Genomic DNA, 21,662 nt, shown 5'->3' with positions numbered 1-21,662 from the left:
CTAACTTACCAGGTAACTCTGGGGAAACAAAATGAACTTCACAGTCTAATGTATGTTTAACAAACAACTGAATATTCTCCACTGGAACTCCAACAGGCACAGTGATTTGTCTTCAGAGTTGAATGCCAAATAGTATTCATAATTAACAACTGTCATCTTTGAAACTGTGTGAAAATTAAAGTTTTCCAAGTTTTTATAAATCTAGATTTATGAAAGAGTTGGGAGATGATCTGAGAGTGATTCTGCTTTGATTAAAGGATAAAACACACGTCAACTTATTTCATTCTGCTCATGACATTATAAGTTTTTCATTGTAGCTTTCATTTGGAGTAGCTGGTCTCCCAATAGCAGATGAAAATCTCAGTACTGACACACAGACATGGCATGTGAGATATATAATTTATTGGAAAACTCATAAATATCCTACAAAATAATCTTCTTTGAGATTCAGCTCTAAAATTTGATTCTGTCCTAAGATTGTTTAGTTAGACTCCACCTACACACAATAATTTCATTTTTCTGTTGACATCTAGCCTGGCTTCCCGAAGCAGTGTCTTGTCTTTATGGCAATAAGATGGCAATGTCCACTTCATTTTATCCAAGTCAACAATCCAAAGATTTACAATTTTAATCACTGCCCCAATTGTTCCTTTTAATGCTCCAGAAATTGACTTTCAAAAACAAAAAAATTATTTTGGAAAGGTTGAATGGTGTAATGATAACTGTCTAGATACTCTCTACAGGTAAGTAAAAACTACACCGCTCCACAACAGAAGATACAAAACACAGAAAACCTGTGATCACCAACTTAGTTTAACCAACGAAAAAAAGTGTAAGTATCAGCTTTTGTGTCAAATGAAGAAACGCGAAGCTTTCATTTGGACCAGGAGGTCTTCAGGCATCTGTGTATCTCCTCTGTCCTTCTGACTAACTGATATAGCAGGTTTCCAAGTCTGGACATTCCTTTGATCATCCATCCTCCCATGGCCTTGCTTATTCTGCATGAAGTTGTTAAGACTTGCTAACAGCAGCAGCTTCACAATTTGACCTTGCAGGTTCCCTGCGGAAGGTTGGGCTCCTGCTTCATCAGATTTATGATTTCATTGTACAGACGCTGAGGGGCGTCCAGCCCCCAGATGAAATCCACATGAGCCCACTCAGGAATGTTCTTGTGGTAGATGAGGTTGGTTACTTCAGAAAGCAATGTTTTCACATCATCTGGATTTGAAAGCCAGTCTTGACCTCCAGTCCACATTGCTGTGGGGACCATCATGTCTCGAACTTTGTACCTTATAGGGGTTGGCTAGGTAAAAAGAATAGTTTGAACTCCACATAATATTTTTATAATCAAATTTACAACTTCTATTTCAAGTAAACCTAATGTACATGTACTGAAAGGCATATAGGCATTAGTCATGTTGAACTCTGTTTATATTCCAGGTCACACTTTAAGGAAAACTTAACAAGGTCCAACTTTAGTTTCTTTACTGGGAAATAGAGATACTATCTCTAAAACCTTACTATGTTGTTTGAGAAGCTATGTAAATTAGGGTGTGTTGTTTGCATGTCCATGTGTGTGTTTGTGTGTTTGTACACATGCTTGTATGTATTGACAGGTTTAATTTATGTATGCTGAACATATGTTCTATATGTTCCACTGAGTGCCTATCTTGAATTTTAGACATTGAATAACATGTAATTTTCTTATTAAACATTTTATACATAAATATCCTTTTAAAATAATGTTTTCGATAGTGACAGTTTATGGGACACGCCACAGAAAAGACAGGGAAGCTATTACAAAGGCCTGTGTATCCCCCATGTACACAATGAAGGTTCAGTTTCACTGCACTTCCCAAACTGAGAGAAACCATAAATCAGCCTCAGGTTTATGAACTACTCTAAACTAAGAGGGGAATAAAGTTAAATACCTGTTCCCAACCCAGACGTAGCTGCCCCCAAATCATCCAAAGAAGTCTTCTTTATCCAGGGGACTTCTCTGGTCCAGGCAATGGTGCTAGATTTTCCTGGGAGTGCGCATGCACGTGTGTTTGTATGGTATAGTTTATGTGTGCACACATATGTGTATACAGGTACATACAGTATGAGGCACTCTGTGCATGGATGGAGGCCAAAGGAAGACATGGAACAACTGTTTGTCCTGTTCCCCTGAGACAGGGTTGTCACTGAATCTAGAGTCTATGGTATTTCCGGCTAAACTGGCTGCTCAGTAAGCGCCAGCTCCCACACCCAATTCCCAGCACTGAGGTTATAGACATGCTTGGCCATGCCTGGCTTATTACGTAAGTGTTGGGGTAACTCAGGTCCTCATGTATGCACAGCAAGTACTCTTACTCATGGGACATCACCTCAGCCCCAAAGGCACCTTAAGGATTACATGATACAATAATTTCTATTTTAGAGAGAGTACGTAGTGAATCTTGGCGACCTACCCACAATCCCACAGGCTTGAGGTGCAGAGCCATGACAAATAGAAATCCCCACTGACTGCTTCTGGCTCTTTGTCCTGTGTCATCCCACCATAGCATTTCTATGTGCATGATTGTTTTGTTCCTAAAAGAATCCCTTTAGTATGCACTCGTCTGACCAACTCAATCCCATTTTGCTTGCAAGAATCCTTGGTGCCTTGCTCCTAGGACAGGTTCAGTGAGACAGGCCTCCCATGTCTTGCAGACATGAAGAGGCTGCTGGCTAAGCTGTATACTTTCCCATTTTCAGATACAGCTAGAGTTGAACTATTGTCTCTCCTACTTGGATTTCTGTAGTTTAATCCTAGCTCCGGAATAAGTTGTCACCCATTTCCAAAGGCTGGTGATTTTTTAACAGGTGGAAAAGGAAATTGAGGCTCTTACCTGGTTGCATTTCTCCCGATTTTTGGTCTCACTTCCCCAGTCAAAGGCGCGAAGTTCCCCAGAATTCACTGCCTAGAAAGAGAGAAAACAAGGTATCTAAAGAGAGAGATGGGGTATCCAAATGCTCAACTCTTCAGTTGTGAAAACAGCAGAGAGCAAAGCTCTTTGGGCTTTTCTCCCACTCTACACTGGGTTTAGAAATCTGCAAAGCGCGATTCTGGCTCCTTTAGCAAAAGAGTTACGGCGGAGTTTTACCATTCGGTCTATTGCAGGAAGTGCGTCTCTGGTGTATCATTATGGGTGGGTGTTTGGTACAATTCCAGAGACAGTGTCCAGAATTTTTCTATTGAACCCTTCTGTCTCTCCCCCACCCCTATCTTCTCCCCCTCCCCCCCACCCCCACTTCTCTACTGAGGCTGCAAAGCTTACACCAAGAGCTCTTGTGAAGATTCATTTCTGTACTGTGGCCCAGCGTTACACTTTCATTCCGGCTTGACCACAAAGCTCAACAAGCAGAAAAGGACAATTTGAAGCACAATTTCCTTCATCAGTTTTTGGGACTTTGACTTCAGACAGAGAAGTGTCTTACTTGAATCATCCTACTTTCAAGATGCAGCAAAGACAGACTTAAGGCCCTTCCAGCCCTCTCTGGAAAGTTCAACTAAGCTCACATTCAAAATTAAGTGGCCAGATTTTTAACCCAGGATAAACAGAAGCCATCGGGCTTCATGGCTATTTCAGTCAAAATGTGCAAGCATCCTTCTCTGGGACTGCAAGCTGGGCATTCTCACCTGGCTCCAGTGGAGAATATTCTGCACAGATGTTCCAGCAGGTGAATGGGCGACATACACATTTGCTCGGCTCTGTAACAAAGCATAATGATTTATGAGACCAGATATCAATCTTGTTAAAAATCAGATCTCAATTGTGTCAGACTAAGGAATGGAAACATCATTGGATCAGCATCCATAATCTTAAACAGAAAAGGATATGTGCACGCCAATTAACTCCGCCTTCCTATGAATCAATATTGTTCATTTGAGAATAGGTTCTCATTAAAGAGAACTTAACTAGTTTCAATTCTAACATTGCAAAAAATAGATAAAACAATAATAAATAAGGAACTTTACTACAGATATTTAGGACAAGGACTCCAGCTTTATAATTTAATCTTAGGGCAGATCTGGGCACGTTTCTGTACAGTGGAGATATTAATAGTACTTGTCTAATGGGTTTGTTGTCAGGAGCAGTTTATCCTGGTGTAGTAAAGATGTCTGTTAAATGGTGGCCATAAGTTAATTCTTCTTGATTTTCCTTTAAAAAGAAAAATTGTTAGGAATGAAAGACATTCCTCTGGTCAGTGAGAATGGTCTAGGCAGGCAGCCCTCCATTGTCAGCCTTAATTGACCTCCTGCCTGAAAAATCTTCACCTTGGCTGGCTCCCTCATTATCATCTCTGTAGGGTTAGTCAACCTTCATAAATTCTAGAGCAGTGGTTCTCAACCTTCCTGATGCTGCGGCCCTTTGATACAGTTGTGGTGACCCCAAACATAAAATTATTCTGTTGCTAATTCATAACCGTAGTTTCATAATATCTAATATGCAGAATATCTAACGTGTGACCCCTGTTGAGAACCACCAGGTACGGGGTCAACCTCAGCTTGTTTTGAGGTTGTTTCCCAGCCCCACTTTTTATCTACCAAGTCCAATTTTGTTCCTTCTCAAGTAATTACCTCTAGTCACCTCATTTTGTTCACTAATCTTCAACCCTTACATACCAGGGCACTCACCCAGCCATACCACCAGTAGTGACACCCCAAACAAGCTGAAATACCCATTTCCATCAAGGGACATGAAATACAAATCGAAAGTTCCTTTGTGGAGCACGGAGATGGGCGATGGTTGATTGACTTTTATTTTTCTGGTCATTTTTCTCCGTGTCATTTCTTTTCTGTAAGTTTCCGACTTCACCTATAATCTGTCAAGTTAGTCTCTGGCAATGAGTTCACATTAACCTTGCCTTATCTCCTCCTGCAGCTTGCTCAACATTTTCTTACAACTTGAAAATCACAAATTACAGGTTGCACATAGTTTCTCTAACCCTTGGCCGGTGTCAGCTCATTTTCAAGTACTGAGACTGAAGACTCCCAGCTTTGCTTAGGAAACAACACTCCCACTCACCATGTTCATGTTGTTCGTGTTGAAACCTCCCATTAGTAAGATGATGTTGCTGCAGATTTGGTCAAGAATCATCTGGCCACAGAGGTAAATAAAAAGCTGTCTGAAAAATCTAGTCTGGTATAAAAATTCTTGTCGGCCAAATAATCCCTGTAAAAAGAAGAGATGAAATAGTTTCTATGACAATATACCCAGGGAGGAAATGGCTTCCATTTAAAGCATTATTACAAGAAACTGGTCTAAAAGACTTTCCCGCAGACAGAGGCATCTGGGGTGTCACATACCTTGATCATCATATCTGGCAACAGCAGAAATTTGGTACCAGGACTTTTTGAATATTTAACAGTGGCTATAGGGGCTAAGGCAAAATACATTTTGATTTTATGAGCTAGCTCTGGCATTGTGGAAAATGCAATAAAGCCTGTAAGAGAGAAAAATTTATCACCATGGGTACTGAATAGCTAAGAACTTATAAAATGCATATTTTACTTCTGTCAAAAATTCCTTAATAATTATGTGTGATTATGTCTTAACCTCCCTCCAATGCAGTTATAGACTTCAGGGACGTAGTGTGTGTGTGTGTGTGTGTGTGTGTGTGTGTGTGTGTGTGTGTGTGTGTGTTGGGGGGGATTCAATGCAAAAATGTTTGGATATCAATCTCTTATACTTGTTTTCAAGTAGAAAGTTCTCATTGACTTAAATTGTTCAGCTCTTACACCTGGAGTGGAGAGAACAGTTTTCCCACGTACGTACTCTTGTTTAGTGAAGAAGATCTCTGCCGATCCTATGGAAGAGAAAAGCTGTCCCATGAAACCAGGACAAATCTTACATTTGAAATCAGGGACATTTGCACATTCTTTGTTTAGGCTGCAATCTCCAGTTTGTGTCTGAGAAAACCTAAACTTAAGACCCGTGTTAAATTCTCAGAAAGTGAATGGGTATAAGAGAAGACAGCGTCCTTCTATACAGCTCTCTGCATCTGACTGGGTTTGCTAGCTGTTTGTAAGGGCAAGGACACAAAAGACTTGTTATTATCTCTTACTTTCTCAGCTATACTGTAAGTACAAAAGAATGGGAACACACATGTCTGTCCTCCCCAGATTAATCCTGACCAGATTAGAACTCTGCTCAAATGTTAACATCTGAGAACCATAAATAATCTCTCCCAGGAAGACTGCTCTTCATGCAAAACAAGTTTGGGGTTTTAATAGCCCCATGGTTTAGCATTACACTAATCTTTGATTTCTTGCTCATATATTTCTCTGAAAACAGCATCCATCCCTTCTAACAGCACCTTTATTTTGATGTTAAGCTGAACCAATTGAGAATAGAAAAACTATTTTAAAAAGATGTCTGGATTGTAGACCTATGAAACATTGTAACTGTATCACTGGTGTGATGGGAGCTAGCAACACTGCAGCCCATTGCTGTTATCCAAAATTAAGATAAGGCCAGTGTGAGACCCAGACTTCTTTCCTACTTTAGAGGATCACTTAAGAACAAGCACACTGAATTTGGGCTCTCAGTTCCAGCAGCCATTAGACTTTTTGATTCCCAATACAACCTTATTTTTACAGGATGTCACATGATGTGAGCAATGATCTTCAGTGATTGCTGGAAAATGTTTTTTATAGGAAATTACCTGGTTCCATGAATGAAACCCAAAAGGTCCCAGTAAGCCACACAATTCCCAATAGACACAGACTGTGTTGTGAGTGATAGAAAGCAAGGAGAAAGACAAAGAAAAATAGCCAGTTTACTGTGCCCACTGTTCTTCAGAGTCAGGTTAATTTTGTGGATAAACTATGCTGTCTGCTAGAGAAAAGTTGCTGTCTAGAGCTTGGCTGTATCTAGCTTAGTCTTTGCCACTCTGTATGATGTGTTGTTTCCTGGGGTTGAATAAATTTTAGGGGAAAAGCTGACAATTTGTTACACATAAACTTTCCTAGAAAAAGTTGCACTTGCACATACAATAGATTTTCTTGTCACTCTACCTTCTCCTTTGAATTTCTCAAAGTAAGTATATTACGTCCTTTATTCCTTTAATAGAGTGAGACAGAGCCTAAACCTGAGGGATTTCAGACAGAGGTAAATGGCCATGGGAAAGCTAGTAGAAAGGTAAGCTTGGTGACAGTTTAATGATCAATGAGAGCTTTGGCAGAAGCAAACCACCTGGAGAGTAAATCCCTGGGACCAGAGCGACTACATGGCACCATGTTGTAAGTGTACAACATGTTACTACATGGCACCATGTTGTAAGTGTACAACATGTTGAGTTAAGGCAACAGCAAGCATCCTATGAGGTAACCTGGTGCCGACTGAAGATTATTGACTTAAAATCATAATGGTAGTAGGCTCAAAAGTATCCATGTCTGTTCTTGGAGAGATTTGACTTCCTAATCCCCAGTGGTTGGGGAGATGGAAGTAAGACTCTTAGGAACTGAGAAATGTATGCATAGAATTCCTATGTAATGTGTTTCTCTTCTGCTACACTGGTTATTAGACACATGCAAGTGTCGTTACTGGGTTAAGTCTCTGGTCTTTCATTATGTCACACTTTATTCATCTGTATAAATAAATATAAAAAAATATAAAAAAAATAAAGATATAGATTTCCTCCAAATATTCTTCAGTGATCAAGCAAAATGATGTAGTTGGCAAGTATGCATATAAGGCAGTTATTATGAAAGCAAAAAACAATATGAAGATAGTACCGAATCTGCTTAACTTCATCTTTTTAATGAGTATAAACCCTGTTCTGGTAGCTAGACATGCTACCCTTATTAAAAAGTGCAGATTTTTTCCTAAGAAAACTGTACTCCTGCTCTCAATTCAGGGTTTAACTTCAAAACACAGATAAAGAGCCCTGATTAGTCTCAGAAACCCTCATTTGGTTACACAGATCTTTTTTTCTCCCAACCCAAGCCTCGAAAGTGCTTCCCTATTGCTTTAGTTCTGATATGAGGCCAGAATAGTCCCATCTCCATCTCCCCATATAAGTGATCTTATCCTGAGGGGTTGTCATCTGAGATTCTCGAAGATTCCCTCAAAGCCAGATGTAAGCACTTAATCCCAGACACTGGTAAAGAGAGAAACTTGAGTTCACATCACCAGTTCTGCTTGTCATTCAGTGATAACACTCTGTGTCTTTTTTACTGATCATTGTGAGGCCAACTGTGAACCTGAGGCTTCATTCACTGAATACATTCATGGGGGGTGGGGCATGCCATGGACTAGAAACATCTATTACAACTGTGCTTTAGACAAAATACCTACCTTCACAGAGATAACATCCATGATTGCATTATGCAGTCCAACCAGTTAGAATACCCATAAGAGAGAACTATTATCTCCATTTTGCAGATGAAGAAATTGAGACCAGAGTGATGAAGGATTTGCTTTATGGTATCATTTAAAGAATAACAGAGATGGTGTTTGAATCCACACCTCTCGCCTTTCTACTACATCCCATGTCTCCTTCAGTTCTGTCTTTGTTCCCTGAAGCTTTTAGAGCCACTGAAGGGGAGGAGGTGGGGTGAGAGGAGTGATTGACTGAGCCCAGCCACAGCTTGGGTCATAGGCTCACAGGCTCACAGGCTCACAGGCTCACAGGCTCACAGGCTCACAGGCTCACAGGCTCATACTTCTGTGTATACCAACCTTCTTTGCTGTGAACCTACCCATGGTGGTGCCCTGTGAATAGCCGACATAATAGATCTTTTTCTGGCCTGTTTTCTGTAAGATAAATTTTATCACAGCTGGAAGGTCAAACCTAGCCATTTCATCAAAACTACAAAAAGAAAAGACAAAGTTATTCGACAATATTACAAACAGAACATAGAATCCCCCAGGATCTGCCAACATGTCCCCCTTGACCAGTGTCAGCTGTTAGCTTGTTACTGTGTACCTCACAACCCTTGTGATGAATTTGTTTCAAACCTGTGGTGACTCTGTGGGGGGCACAGACTGTTAGAAATGTCTATTCTCTCTGGATGATGTAATAAAGTAATGATTATTGAGAAGTTTTAAGCACACAAGCCACCCCTTACTGTAAGGCGTGCTCTACCCTGTAACTAAAACAGCTTAGAGGAATGCAGATTTCTTTGCAGTACAAATCCTAGAATGGTAGCAGAACTCTTATCTGACCAAATGCATAAAGAATGGGTTGACCACGAGTGGTCAGTAAGGACATTAGGAGCTTGACTAAGGCTATGAGAAATACTACTTAAGGTAATGACACACAATGATTATTAAATCCCTATTTAATGACACTTAGTCTCATGTCCTGGGGGTGTCAGTCCTGTTGTCGTCATATATGAGGGAGTTAATCCCAGATAATCACTCACATGGAAATGGCTCAATCCCTTTCCCACTCCATTCTCAATCACCTGACACCAGGCATTGCTCTCAACCCACTAGCTAGACCTTGAGAGATCCAGTCTTCCCTATACTTACCCATATCAGTGCAGGATCGTAAGGACAATTGAGGGATATTGAGTAGGGACTTTGATATGAGCAATCCAAATACCACAAGTCACAATTATCTACCCAATACTTCTAGGCACATCTGTATCCACATCCACCCTGAAAGTGTTCTTGTACCTGAAAGCCCAGAACTCATCTTGGTCTATGGAGAGGGTCTTGTGCTTCCGAGACCAGGTGTTTCCTCGGCTGTTTCCCATCCATACATCAAAGCCAGCATCCGCCAAAATAAAACCCAAGCTGTTGTTGGGCAGGTTGGAAATCCAGTTGCTAGCATCCCCAAGAAGGCCATGCTGCAGTAACACCACTGGCCTGGATCCTGCAAACAAGAGAAAATTCTAACTGGTGAGGGGTTCTCTGCTCTTCTTGCTTTCTCTACATACAAGGACTTGCATACTGGAGAAATCATACGTGAAAATCTATCTTTTTATTGCTTGCTAGTTTGATTATCTTAGTCATTTATTTAATGTTTTTGTGTTTTAATTTCTTCACCATCAGAAAATAGGATTTTTTGCTATGAACGAGTAAGATACATCACAAGGAACAGATGCACACAGCCTGTTAAAGAAAAAAATAAAAGCACTAGAATGCAGCTCCCAACATTGTTTTGAGGAACTTTTAGTATTAAACTGTTAGCATTACATCCTCAGAAAATATTAGAACTGTTTCAGAAGAAGGTATCTTATAATGTTGAACACATACATATGCATGTACATATACAAAAAAATAGTCTAGTGACAAAGACTCCACATGTAAAACTGACCCACACTTCAGGGAAATGTGCCAATCAGAATAAAGTTATAAGCTGGGTGTGGTGGCACACACCTATAATACCTATTATATTAGTAATACCTATTATATTAGTTCTGGTATTATATACCTATAATACCAGAACTGAGGAGGCTAATTCGGAGGATCATGAGTTAGAGGCCAGCCTGGACTACACAGTAAGACATGGTTAAAACTCAAATAAATAAGTAATGGTAATAGATTATAACGCACTAGGTAGTAAGAGGAACGCTAAGAATATCATCACGTGGGAGCTGTACTGTACACCAACTGGACTAAAAGCAATGTCAACACTCATGCCGTGTGACCAGTCAGCAACCTGTGAGTATAAACTTTTGACCCTGGTGTCCTCCACACAGAGTAATCAGCATAGTCACTTGACAGGAAGAAGGATGCCTGGCCCAAGCCTGTAGGATTTGTGGAACTTCATGAAAAGCCTCTGTTCCCAGGGTACTCAGTTATGGGCACATTTCCTTCCTTCCTCTCACAGATAAATTTTATTAGCTCCGGACTATTCTCCGTGAAGTGTTTATTGTTGAATACACATGAATGAAAACAGAGAAGCGCCTGCTCTCAATGAGGTTCCACTCTGGTGGAGGAAGAAAAGACAATAAACTATCATGAAAATATGTCTTTAGGCACAGTAAGGGAAAACAGGAGATGTGACCCCGGGTGGTAATAGAAGGCACGAGGCCGCAATCTGACGAGGGTTGTCAGGGAAGAAGAAGGCTCTTGGAAATCTGCAAAGAAAGTGTAAGTTCAAAGGCCCTGTCATGGAAATGGAGTAGACACACAGCAGGTACAGCTATGCAGTCCGGGTCAAACACACTCATTTTGAAAAGGCTACAGGTGTGCCTATTGGGATCAATAGAATTCTGAAACTTTTACACCACAGACCAGTAAAATTTGTCCAGTGTTAGATAAGAACATAGGCTACATTCTGATAAATATCTTGACTTGAATGCCACACACTATCAAGTATTAGCATGGACTTTCTGGTCTAGTCACACAGCTGTGTGTGGCAGAGAGATAAAGAAAATTATATGAAACTAAGGAAATGAAGCACTTGGCATTATAGCTGCCATACAGAAAGGACACGAGAAGTTATATTTTCGCACCCATGACAGACAATATAGTTGCTGTTATATATGCAAAAACAAAATATGAAAACCACACAGCCCAATGGACACAGATATGTGCATACTTTGTTGACGAGGATAAATGTTTAAAAAACAGTGTCAGCCTAGAACCTCATATAAAAGTGAAATTAAGCAAATGCCATAAAACACATTGAAAATTTAAATATGTGTGCCTAGAGCCTACTTCTTAGTCTTTGGTGGAAAACGAGGCAACATCATGAATATTCAAGGTGCTCTTGGGATGGGGTACACGTTGTACAGTGTTGACAGTCAGGTACTTCATAGGAGCTCAAGAAGAATGAAAGCCCACATGTGGTATTTTCAAGGGATCATCAGGGAATGTTCTAGAATACTTATGTAGGAGGGGTTTGGGAATGGGTTAAGTGCCAGAATGCATGAAAATGGATGTTTTTCTTGAAGGTTTTGTTTCATTTGTGGTATTTGCTTTGTTTTGTTTTATTTGTAGTGATTGTAGTGATGGTGATTGAACCCAGGTCCCCAAAATGCTTGTTATGTGTTCTTCCCCTGTGTTCCCTCTGCAGATCAAAGGTATTTTTGAAATATATGTCTGAGATGTTGATGACTATGGGTATGGATGAAACATAATATGGTAACGGGGATAGGGATTATTTGGGAACTGACACTATCTTTCCCCCTAACTAAGGAATCAGAAAACTCAGTTCTACATATCAAGAAAAAGACTATCATGTTGGGGTGACACTGAGTAAATCCTACCTTCCGTTTTAAACTGTGTCTGTCCTTGAGGGATTCTGTTTACAGAAAGGATATACCCGTCTTCCGTTGCAACTTCATACTCCTCACTGGGATAACCCTTGTGTTTGATGATTTCACTCTAGAGAAAAACAAACAAACACCTCAGCACTTATTTAGACTTCAGGTCAACATGGGCATAGTCCCAACAACTCAAAGGTAAGAGTAGTTTCTTAGGTATTGCAAGAAGGTCTTGACCTTTCCCTAACTGATACTACCTTAGTCAAACCAGCCAACTCTCCTTGGATTTAAATGTGATTAGTTTTTATATTTTGCAGTATTGGCAAGCAAACCTGGGTCCTCACAGGTTAGACAAATGCTCTGCCACTAAACTATACCCAGTTTCACTCATTTTCTAATTATTCTTATAGAGACTGAACTGGATCCTGGTTCTCAGAAGTTGGGGGGTAATTCTGTCAGCCTTACCTAGGCACTTGGTAGGAAGGCAGAGCATGACAATGACCCACTGTATTAGGAACTCTGAAGGGAGATCAGGTCTTCCCAGAATTCTGACACTTGAAAAACACTGAGCCATAACACAGATTCCAAGGTCTGGATGTGCCTCAGAGACATCCAGGACCAACGGATGTACAGATTCTTGAGCTCAGGTCAAGAAGCCAGGCTGTTATACTGTAGTGCCTGTTCTGTGGTGACTTGGGACTTCTTTGGCCCCTCAGTCCTTTAGATTTTGTTTAGTTTTAAATTCAAAGCCCAAAGAACAGTAATTCGTAAGCTTTTAGACTGAAAAAAAAAAAAAAAACAACCCTCTGTGGTTTTGTTGATAACTATAAAAATGCTATACATACATATTTTTTCTATGCAATTTCAAGGGTCTCAGACTCCTTCCTGCCTACACTGGATCACCAGCTAAACATTTCTACTTCAAACACTAGTGCATGCTGAAACTCTTCCTCCTAAGCTGACGGTGCTTGCCAACTGTCACTGTCTCATCAGTCAGATAAGGGGACTATCTCAATTAGGAGATGCTAAGAAATGAGTAAGAGAGAAATCATGTGCAGAAGGCCCAACACAGAACACAGAGCAACCATCATAGTCACTAAGGAGAAAAGCCAATGTCTCACTAGAGCTCTAATCCAACACATACATTTTCTCTGATATTGAAAACCTTAGCTACTATTCTTTCCTCTATTCTTCTGCTAGATTGTGCTGGATAGGATAAGGCAAGGAATGTGCATAGAACATTAATAACAGTGCCTAACACAAACAGTGGGTACTCTGTAGGAGTTATATATAATTAAAACCCAAAAGTACACAATTAAAACTCAACTAACCAAATATACAACATTGGAATTGTGTGTGTGTGTGTGTGTGTGTGTGTGTGTGTGTGTGTGTGCACATAGCACTGTTGCATAGATAAGTTAGGTCATTTTGATCATGTGTCAATGTACTTAGAGGATGTATCAGGACACAGATGGCTGGATTCCATTCTTAAAGTTCTGGCAGGTCTGGGGTAGACCCAAAACACTGATGTTTCTAATAAGCCTCCAGATGTTGTTGAAGCTGCTTGTTCTGGAGAGACTATCCCTTTAATAATCACCCTTGGGGACAGTGTGGAGAGCTAAGATTCAACCATGAAATGTTTGAAGGCTTCTGAAATGTATATAATTTGTCATCAAGGGGTTATGTATAAGGAATGGTTTAAGGGTGTAAGAGAAGGAAGTGGGTGGAGGAGCTCTGAGCAGGGAGAGACTCATGAACAATATTAGTTAGAGAAAATTTTATGGTGGGGCCAAAATTTGAATTCATCTAAGACTGAACAGGAAACTACCTGAGAAAAGACAGAAGGTAGAGGTTCTGGGCATGGGTATCTCAGAAAACGATTATATGTTAGTGAACATTGTCAACAGATGGCTAACAGGCTGGCAAGAGAGCTCATACAAGATAATATTAAGACACAAATTTGTCTACATAGAAAATACAGATCTAACATATTCTAACAAGTAAGATGGTTTTATACCATTTATTTGTCTTTGTGTTTTGAGACAAAGTCTCTTTTTCTATGTAGCCCTGGATGTCCCAGCACTTGATATGTAGATTAGGCTAGCCTTGAATTCACAGAGATATGTTTGCTTCTGCGTTTTAAGTGCTGGAATTAAAAGCATGCATCACTATGCTTGGCCACATAATCAGATATATCACTGTGTGTATACATGTATGTATATATGTGTATATTAACACACACAGACACACGCACACATACACACACAGAGAGACACTTTTTGAATCAGAGCCTCAGTATAGCATCCAAACTGGACTTGAGCTTAGAATGCTTTTGCCATCTTAAGTGTAAATTAAAAATACCCGAAGGAAAAAATCAGTTACATGCACTAAAACAATACTTTAAGAAGGGTTAGCTCAGCAGTGGTGGCATATGCCTTTAACCCCAGCTCTTGAGAGGCAGAGGCAGTTGATCTCTATGAGTTTGAGGCTAGCATGTTCTACAGAAGAAGTTCTAGGACAGGCAAAGGACCTTGCCTTGAAAGAAAAGGTTTTACCCTTTGTCATTTGTTCATTTTTAGAAACATGGGTGTGTATGTGACATACGTGACATAGTGACATATGGTAACTATATGGTGTGTGCCACTATACCTAGCTACAAGAGTTCTTAGTATACACTTTGCATGTGAGTTATGCTTTAAAGTATATCTGTTCCCTAGATGATCTAACCTGGGACAACTATGCACACCAAAATGTAGAATATGATACAGAAAGTTGAATAATGTTCTTAGAACATGTTTAGAATGTTGGGACATTCTTTGTGATACGTATTGTTAGTAGAAAGTATTAGAAAATAGGAAATTGTGTGTGATGCTCCTGAGTCCTCTCTTAGAAAACAGAAACCTTCATAGATTTAGAAGATAGTGACAGGACATGATAAAGCTGTTGGTGGTTAGCTCAGTGTGCTAATGTATTAATAAGCATTAGTGGCATCTGAACTTTGTAGGTTTCCTACAAGGGGTATATACTGCTTTTGCAATAAAAGCACTACCCTTTAAAGGTCAACGTTTTCATCTTGAACATGGCATGCTGTCAGCTACCCTACTTCCTCAACATGATGACCTCTTTGGCAGACACCCCCCCCACCTACCTCCTATTTAGTCTTCTGAAATCAGGCTACAAAATATTTTTCTACATTCTGGATTAGTTTCTCCTTTTATCTCACCTTTTCTCACCTTTGATCTTAGTCTTGGGATCAGTAATTGAGAGTTTCGTTTTTATGCTGGATTACCAGCTTTTGATTTTCTGAGATTTCTCTGTGGCCATGGTGAATAGCATGACTTCAGGCACCTGAAGTGGTGGAGTCCAGCACCTTCCAGAAATCCTGACAGCCTGGAGCTGCTGATTAGTCTAGGAAAGTAATCTTTGTTAAAGGAACTCCGTGTACCCTAAAACTCAAGAAATTTGTGTGGAACATTCAGGACTCCTGAGGATCTGCAACAGTGCAGCGGGAGGACAAGCATTAGCTAAACGTTGAATGGGACAAAGAAGCCTCCATAGACTGTAGATATTTGCACTCTGCCGACTCAGAATGTTTCCAAAGTCTTTAAGTCTTAGAGGCTATGTCAGCCATCAGAACGATGGTGGAAACCTGATAGAACTATGGAGATTCAGAAAAAAAAAAATCCTTTTCTCAGGCTGTTGGTTTTAGAAACCATGCAAAATATCCTAGAGAAAAGAGTTTGCATAACAAGGGTCTTGTATAAGAGTTGCCAAGACCTGTTACCACCATTAGTGGAGATATTAGGTGAGACTTCGGAATGTCCAACACAATCATGTCACTCATTTGGAAGGCAGTTCTCCACCCTGTCATCTGGTAGGGTTTATTGCACAGCGGCTGTAATTACAGGCGTGTGTTTAGGCAGACCTGAATTTAAATTGTAGGTCTACCAAGCATAGCGGTGGGGCTTGTTTAACTGGTTTAAATGCTTCTTTAATCTTAGTGCCTTGATTTGAAGAGTATAGATAGTCATATCTCCGGGTCGGAGCAATGAAAAGAAAATTGTATCTCTACAACTTCTTATCACAGTGCCTTCTGTAGAATAAATAACTTCTGTATGGTGGTCATGAAATAAAACTTAATTTGGGGCTTGAGAGTCAACACAAAAAATTCTCCCAAAGACTTCTGTGCATCTTTCTCACACGCCTTCTCTGGCACAAACAGACCTCTCATTGCTATTTGACAGTTAGCATCTTGAGCACGATAAGAACACTAGAAGTATACGCTCTCACAGCAAGAGCTCAGGGGTGATATTTTTACCAAAGGGAAAAAAGCAAGAAAACAAAAAAGACAAAATGAAAATCATGAGGGTCTAAAACAGGCCCCAAAGGTTTCAATTATTTCCTTGTTTATTGGGTGACTCTGAAGGTTCAACAAAGAGTTAAGTTTCCTTAACTGAAGCCTCAAGTTCCCTCCTGAAACCTAAAGAGATTAAGCCATTCACTCCAAATCACTGAATTTGATTTGGAAGCACCTCTCTCCCGCCCCCCATGGTCTGCTGACAACTAGTTTAGCTTTCTTCTTGTCTATTGTTTGCACCACACTGTTCTAGCATGTTCTAGCATGAAGCATCTAAAATAAAAAATAACACAGCATGCAGCTACTTCACAAATGTAAAGGTTAGCACATCCCCCTTCACTTCCCCCAAACATGGAAAAACCCCAACTTACAACATTCATGAATGCTTCTGGATCCACAGCTTTCGTTGGCATATGTCCCGAGTTCACATTTCTTTGGAGTAAATACGCTACCAGAATCAGAAGCCATATCTCCACTCGGTGTGAGACAGTCCATGCTCTTGACAAGATTTCTGACATGGTCCAACATCAGCATCTGCTTTGTTGCTAAGGATGTAACCACTGCATCTAGAGTCAGCAGAAGGACCTGTAGGTTTAAAACATCTTTTGTGTGTTTTTCAGCGGCAAAAAAAATCTGAAGCAGATTAAGCAGGTGTACATACAGTAATGAAAGAGCACGGTGTAGGCTGCAAACATTGCTTAGAATGTCTCAATGCTGCCTGGCTCCTCAGGCTCCTCCCCCACTCATCTTGTACACGCCAATCCTTCCACTTCTAGGTGTGTCCAACTTTCTTTGTTGCAATGGGAGTTTCATGCATGTTTAATATAGCCCATAAACTCCTGTTCACCATCACCATGTAGGGACCACAAAAAGCACAGCCCCCTTGTGCGTGCTTAGTTCTCATCTTTCCTTGATTCAATAGCAAGAGGTGGAACCTGCAGAATACACTGAAAGTTTCCGTAGTTACAATGTGATGGCTTCCACCATCACTGCCCTGGAGACCAAATGCAGGGTTAATGACTTTTATGTGAAATATCAAAAGTTTTAAGAAAATTTTCCATTTTCAGTGCTGGGTTAGAAAAAAGTATTTGTAAGAAAGCAATCTAGGCTTAGCCTGTTTCTCTAGCTCCATCCATACGTACCAAACTTTAAATTTGGTTTGTAGTTAATAGTTAATTGTTAATTGTGATACCTAGTAATTAAATCACCAGAAGGCACCCAAATAGTGAGTGGTAGGTAGCCTAGTTGTTTTTATGAACCAAATGCCCCAGTTCTGCAGACAGTGAGGCAGTGTGAGTGGCTCTTTGACCTGCTGTTAACCTGCAAGAGGGAGAGATTCCTTATTTTAAGTAAAGACTGTGCTTCCGAGATAATAATAATAATAATAATAATAATAATAATAATAATACCCAACACAATTGTTCTACTGCTACATCAACTCCTCAGTGTAACAGCAGCTACACCCACTTGCAGACTTGGAGAATGTGGTGGGTGAAGAAGCCAAATCCAAGCTGGAAAGATGAGTTTCCTGGGAGGGAAGGTGTCTTCCTGGATGACTCAGCCGTCCCTGCCAGCTAGGTAGGTGTGCAGAGGCAAACCTGTGTCTTTATCTGGGCTTGGCTGAGCATTCATTCACAATATTGTTGATTGCTACCTGTTACAGAGGAGTGATCTGACCCAATTAGAAAAAGCAAGAAAGAAGGATTACCTCCACAAAGCCCCTCCTGGAACCCAGAGAGACTGAGTTTACTCTAAAGTTATGCAAAATGAGGTCTCAGAAGATAAACCTCACCTCCCACTGCTGACAGTTCAGGATTTTAAAATACTGTATTACTTTAAAGGGGGGGGGGGGTGCGGGCTGGGAATAGCTTTCATTTTCATTTTGGAGTTCCGTGATCTCATCAACATTATCGAGTTAAGTTGTGGCAAGGCAAGAAATAAAACTTAGATACTGGGATTGGGGGGGCAGGGGGGATGCCTCAATGGTTAAGAGCACATACTAAGTTATCAGTACCCAGGTCCAGTGGCTTATAATTACGTACTCCAGCTCCAGGGGATCTGACATCTTTTGGGCTCAGTGAGCACCTGCACTCATGTGGATATACCCAATGATCACATGTTTGCACACACGCACACACATTATTAAACATAACCAAATCTTAAAAAGCAGATATCTTTTTCCAATTTTATTTTTTATTTTTAGTTTTATGTGCATTGGTGTTTTGTGAGGGTGTCAGAGTCTCTGAACTGGAGTTACAGACAGTTGTCAGCTGCCATCTGGTTGCTGAGAATTGAACCTGGGTTCTCTGGAAGATCAGCCAGTGTTCTTAACTGCTGAGCCATCTCTCCAGCCCCAAAGCTGATACCTTAATCCATCACTTAATATTGCAGTCACATGGAAAGCACTCTTAATGTTTCCTCCCTCTCTCAAGCTGTGTGATCTGCTTCTCACTGCTGTGAAGAAATTGAACCCAGGGTCCATGAATGTTAGTGAGCGTAAGTCATGTCTTCAGGTTCTGGATTTAAAATCCAGAATAATTCTCAATGAATTTGGTATTTAGAATTTAGTCTAACATAAACACACTACAAATATTTACTTCAATATGTTCAGCTAAGCCAATTCCTACTTTTGAAGAATATGTTTCTAGAATTCTGAAGAGGCAAATGTTTTTTCTGATTGAAAAACAGAACAAAACCAAACTCCAACCCTCTGGTTTTCTTAGTGAGTCTACAAAATGTCCTCTAACCACCACCCTGTCTATTTAAGGTCATGCTAGAGGGCTTTTGTGTTAGTGACTTTGAGTAATGTGATTCAGGTTACAAGTCACCCTGAAACTAGGGGCTTTGACATGCAAAGAATTTGAATGACACATGGTCAGTGTTCTTGTGTCACCTGAATCCCAATGACTTTAGGATCACATGACTAAGATGTTTGTGTTGATTCTACCTCACAACCTTTTAACACGGGACACTTCATAGGAGACTCTGGGACATTCAGGCCAATAGGCACAGCTTACCTGTCTTCTGTTTTGTCAGACATTCTTGCATCAGGCATGGCTCCCAAAGAGACTCCAGTCTCTTCTCAGCCATACCATGCCATGGTTCTTCATAGACTTTGTTCTAGTGATGAAGTATTAGAAACCAATTCACACACCAGGAAGCAGGCAGCTTAATCTCTGCCTCCTAGCATTATCTTGGAGTCACTTCGTGATACCTAACGCCTTAGCTTAGTTCTTCCTTCTCATAGGCCAGCTTTTTAAAAACACTATTATTTAAACACTGTTGAGCATATAGTAATTAAGACAGGTTATGAAGTCATATAACAAATGTCGTTGCTTACTGCTTACTTGGCTTTGGGAATATCTCCACGATCCCTGAGCTTCGGTGTCCTCATTTGCAAGATACTATAGTAATAGTACCGTCACCTACGACTGCAGTGATGGTTACACCAGGCAGCAGTGCAGAGACTTATACAGAGCGATCGTTTTTTGCTTCATGAAGGTTTTAAGACTTGTCAGCCTAGTGAGATGGCTCAGTGGTTAAAAGCACTGACTGCTCTTCCGGAGGTCATGAGTTCAAATCCCAGCAACCACCTGGTGGCTCACAACCATCTGTAACAAGATCTGATACCCTCTTATGGGGTGTCTGAAGACAGCTACAGTGTACTTAAATATAATAAATGAATAAAAACCTTGGGTTCGGACTGAGAGGGGCTGGACCAACAGGGAGAAGGAAAGAGTTGGTGGCAAAGGGGTGTTTTCTCACTGCTTGTTCCAATGCTTCTAAGATAAAGCAGTATTTCTCCACCTACTTGGGACACTAGCACATCTCTGATGAAGAGAACAGCAATCACATTTTCTCCACGCGTTAATTAAATTGTGATTTCTGCACCCCCTCCTGGTCCCAAATGGTTTCCTAGGCTGGTGATCTTGGTCACACCACTTGGTCAACCTTTCACAGCCAAACAGAGATCATCTGACAGTAAAAGATGCCATGAGGATCAGTGTGACCAGCTAAGCCAGGGGTTCACATCCAACTGCCTTTCTCCATCTCCTCTCTCTGTTTTAGTTTTTCTGCCTTTGGTTTTTTTTTTTTTTTTTTTTTTTTTTTTTTTTTTTTTTTTTTTTGAGACAGAGTCTCATGTGGACCGGGTTGACTTTGAACTAAATTATGGCTTGCTCTACCTACCTTTTCCTTAAAAGAATCTATAGTGTGGAGATACAGATGGTGAATCCCCTTTCCAAATTTGTAGACTAGACTTAAGTTGTAGTATCTTAGAACTAAAAATCACAGGTTTCAGAAGCCGTTTCCTTCAGCATCCTGCTTTTATTTCTCTGCTTTTATATAATATGAAATTATGTAATTTAGTAAAAGTTATACAATGAGTATTTGTGTAAAACTTTGACCACCATGACGTGCATAGACTGAAATTCACATTTTCTCCTTGAAGTTAATTTCCACAAACAATTTGATGTATATTTCAAGGCAATATGTCTATCTATCTATCTATCTATCTATCTATCTATCTATCTATCTATCTATCTATTTATCTATTTATCTCTTCAGTGTGTATGTGAGAATATTGTCAGAGGTAAGCCTCATAGATGTAGAAAATTGGGCAAAAAGTATGCATAGTCTATATCCTGAAAAAGTCTGTTAAATCCTAAGACTGTGGTAGAACGGTGAACACCACCCACCCTTCCTTTCATACATAACTTAACATTTCAAAAGTTTTAATCTTGCCAGTCTTGGGGGATCAAGGTAATAGATATCTCATGGTGATTTTGCTTTCATTTTTATGAAATTGCAGTCAGACTATGATGTTTTAATATATTTTAACTTTTGCCTTTGTAGATTGCCTTTTAAGCGACTAGACTGTTTCATCTTAATGTTTCAAAGAATGATCAGCTGGAAACTTTCCTTTATCATGGCTATTGATCACCAAATTCCTACAAGTTACTTAATACACTTGCTTTTTCAAGCCTTTGGCTTATGCTGCATAGTTATTTCATAAGAGTTTTATTATAGATGTTTCATAGTTAAGCTTTCCCTTCTAGGGTTCTCTGTTTCAGTCATACTTATCTTTTTCATCTGAAGGTTGAGTTATATTCT

At 40.1% G+C, this 21,662-nt stretch overlaps 1 protein-coding gene across 1 annotated transcript; it reads right to left on the bottom strand.

Annotated features, from left to right (window-relative positions):
* Positions 1–477: 477 nt before the first annotated feature.
* On the bottom strand, positions 478–17,260 carry LOC117695101 (lipase member M). The gene is made up of 9 exons (XM_034486001.2): positions 16,922–17,260; positions 12,197–12,314; positions 9,654–9,852; positions 8,732–8,841; positions 5,336–5,472; positions 5,055–5,201; positions 3,665–3,736; positions 2,874–2,945; positions 478–1,303 (listed from the first exon to the last, which is right to left on the bottom strand). The coding sequence occupies exons 1-9, from the start codon at positions 17,066–17,068 to the stop codon at positions 1,037–1,039; spliced, it is 1,269 nt and encodes a 422-aa protein (XP_034341892.1). The 5' UTR covers positions 17,069–17,260; the 3' UTR covers positions 478–1,036.
* Positions 17,261–21,662: the final 4,402 nt, after the last annotated feature.

Source organism: Arvicanthis niloticus, chromosome 1 (genome assembly GCF_011762505.2).
Source record: "Arvicanthis niloticus isolate mArvNil1 chromosome 1, mArvNil1.pat.X, whole genome shotgun sequence".
In the NCBI taxonomy this organism is placed as follows: domain Eukaryota; kingdom Metazoa; phylum Chordata; class Mammalia; order Rodentia; family Muridae; genus Arvicanthis; species Arvicanthis niloticus.
The sequence above is the reverse complement of the archived record's forward strand: the minus strand, read 5'-3'. Positions and strand labels throughout refer to the sequence as shown.

Bases quoted from the DNA above. Each gene is read 5' to 3' on its own strand.
- LOC117695101 (XM_034486001.2), bottom strand. From the start codon at position 17,068: ATGTCAGAAATCTTGTCAAGAGCATGGACTGTCTCACACCGAGTGGAG. The intron at 5,202-5,335 runs GTATGTGACACC...TTCTTTTTACAG, and splicing joins TGCCAGATATGATGATCAAG to GGATTATTTGGCCGACAAGA. The intron at 3,737-5,054 runs GTGAGTGGGAGT...GCTTTGTTACAG, and splicing joins ACACGAACAACATGAACATG to AGCCGAGCAAATGTGTATGT.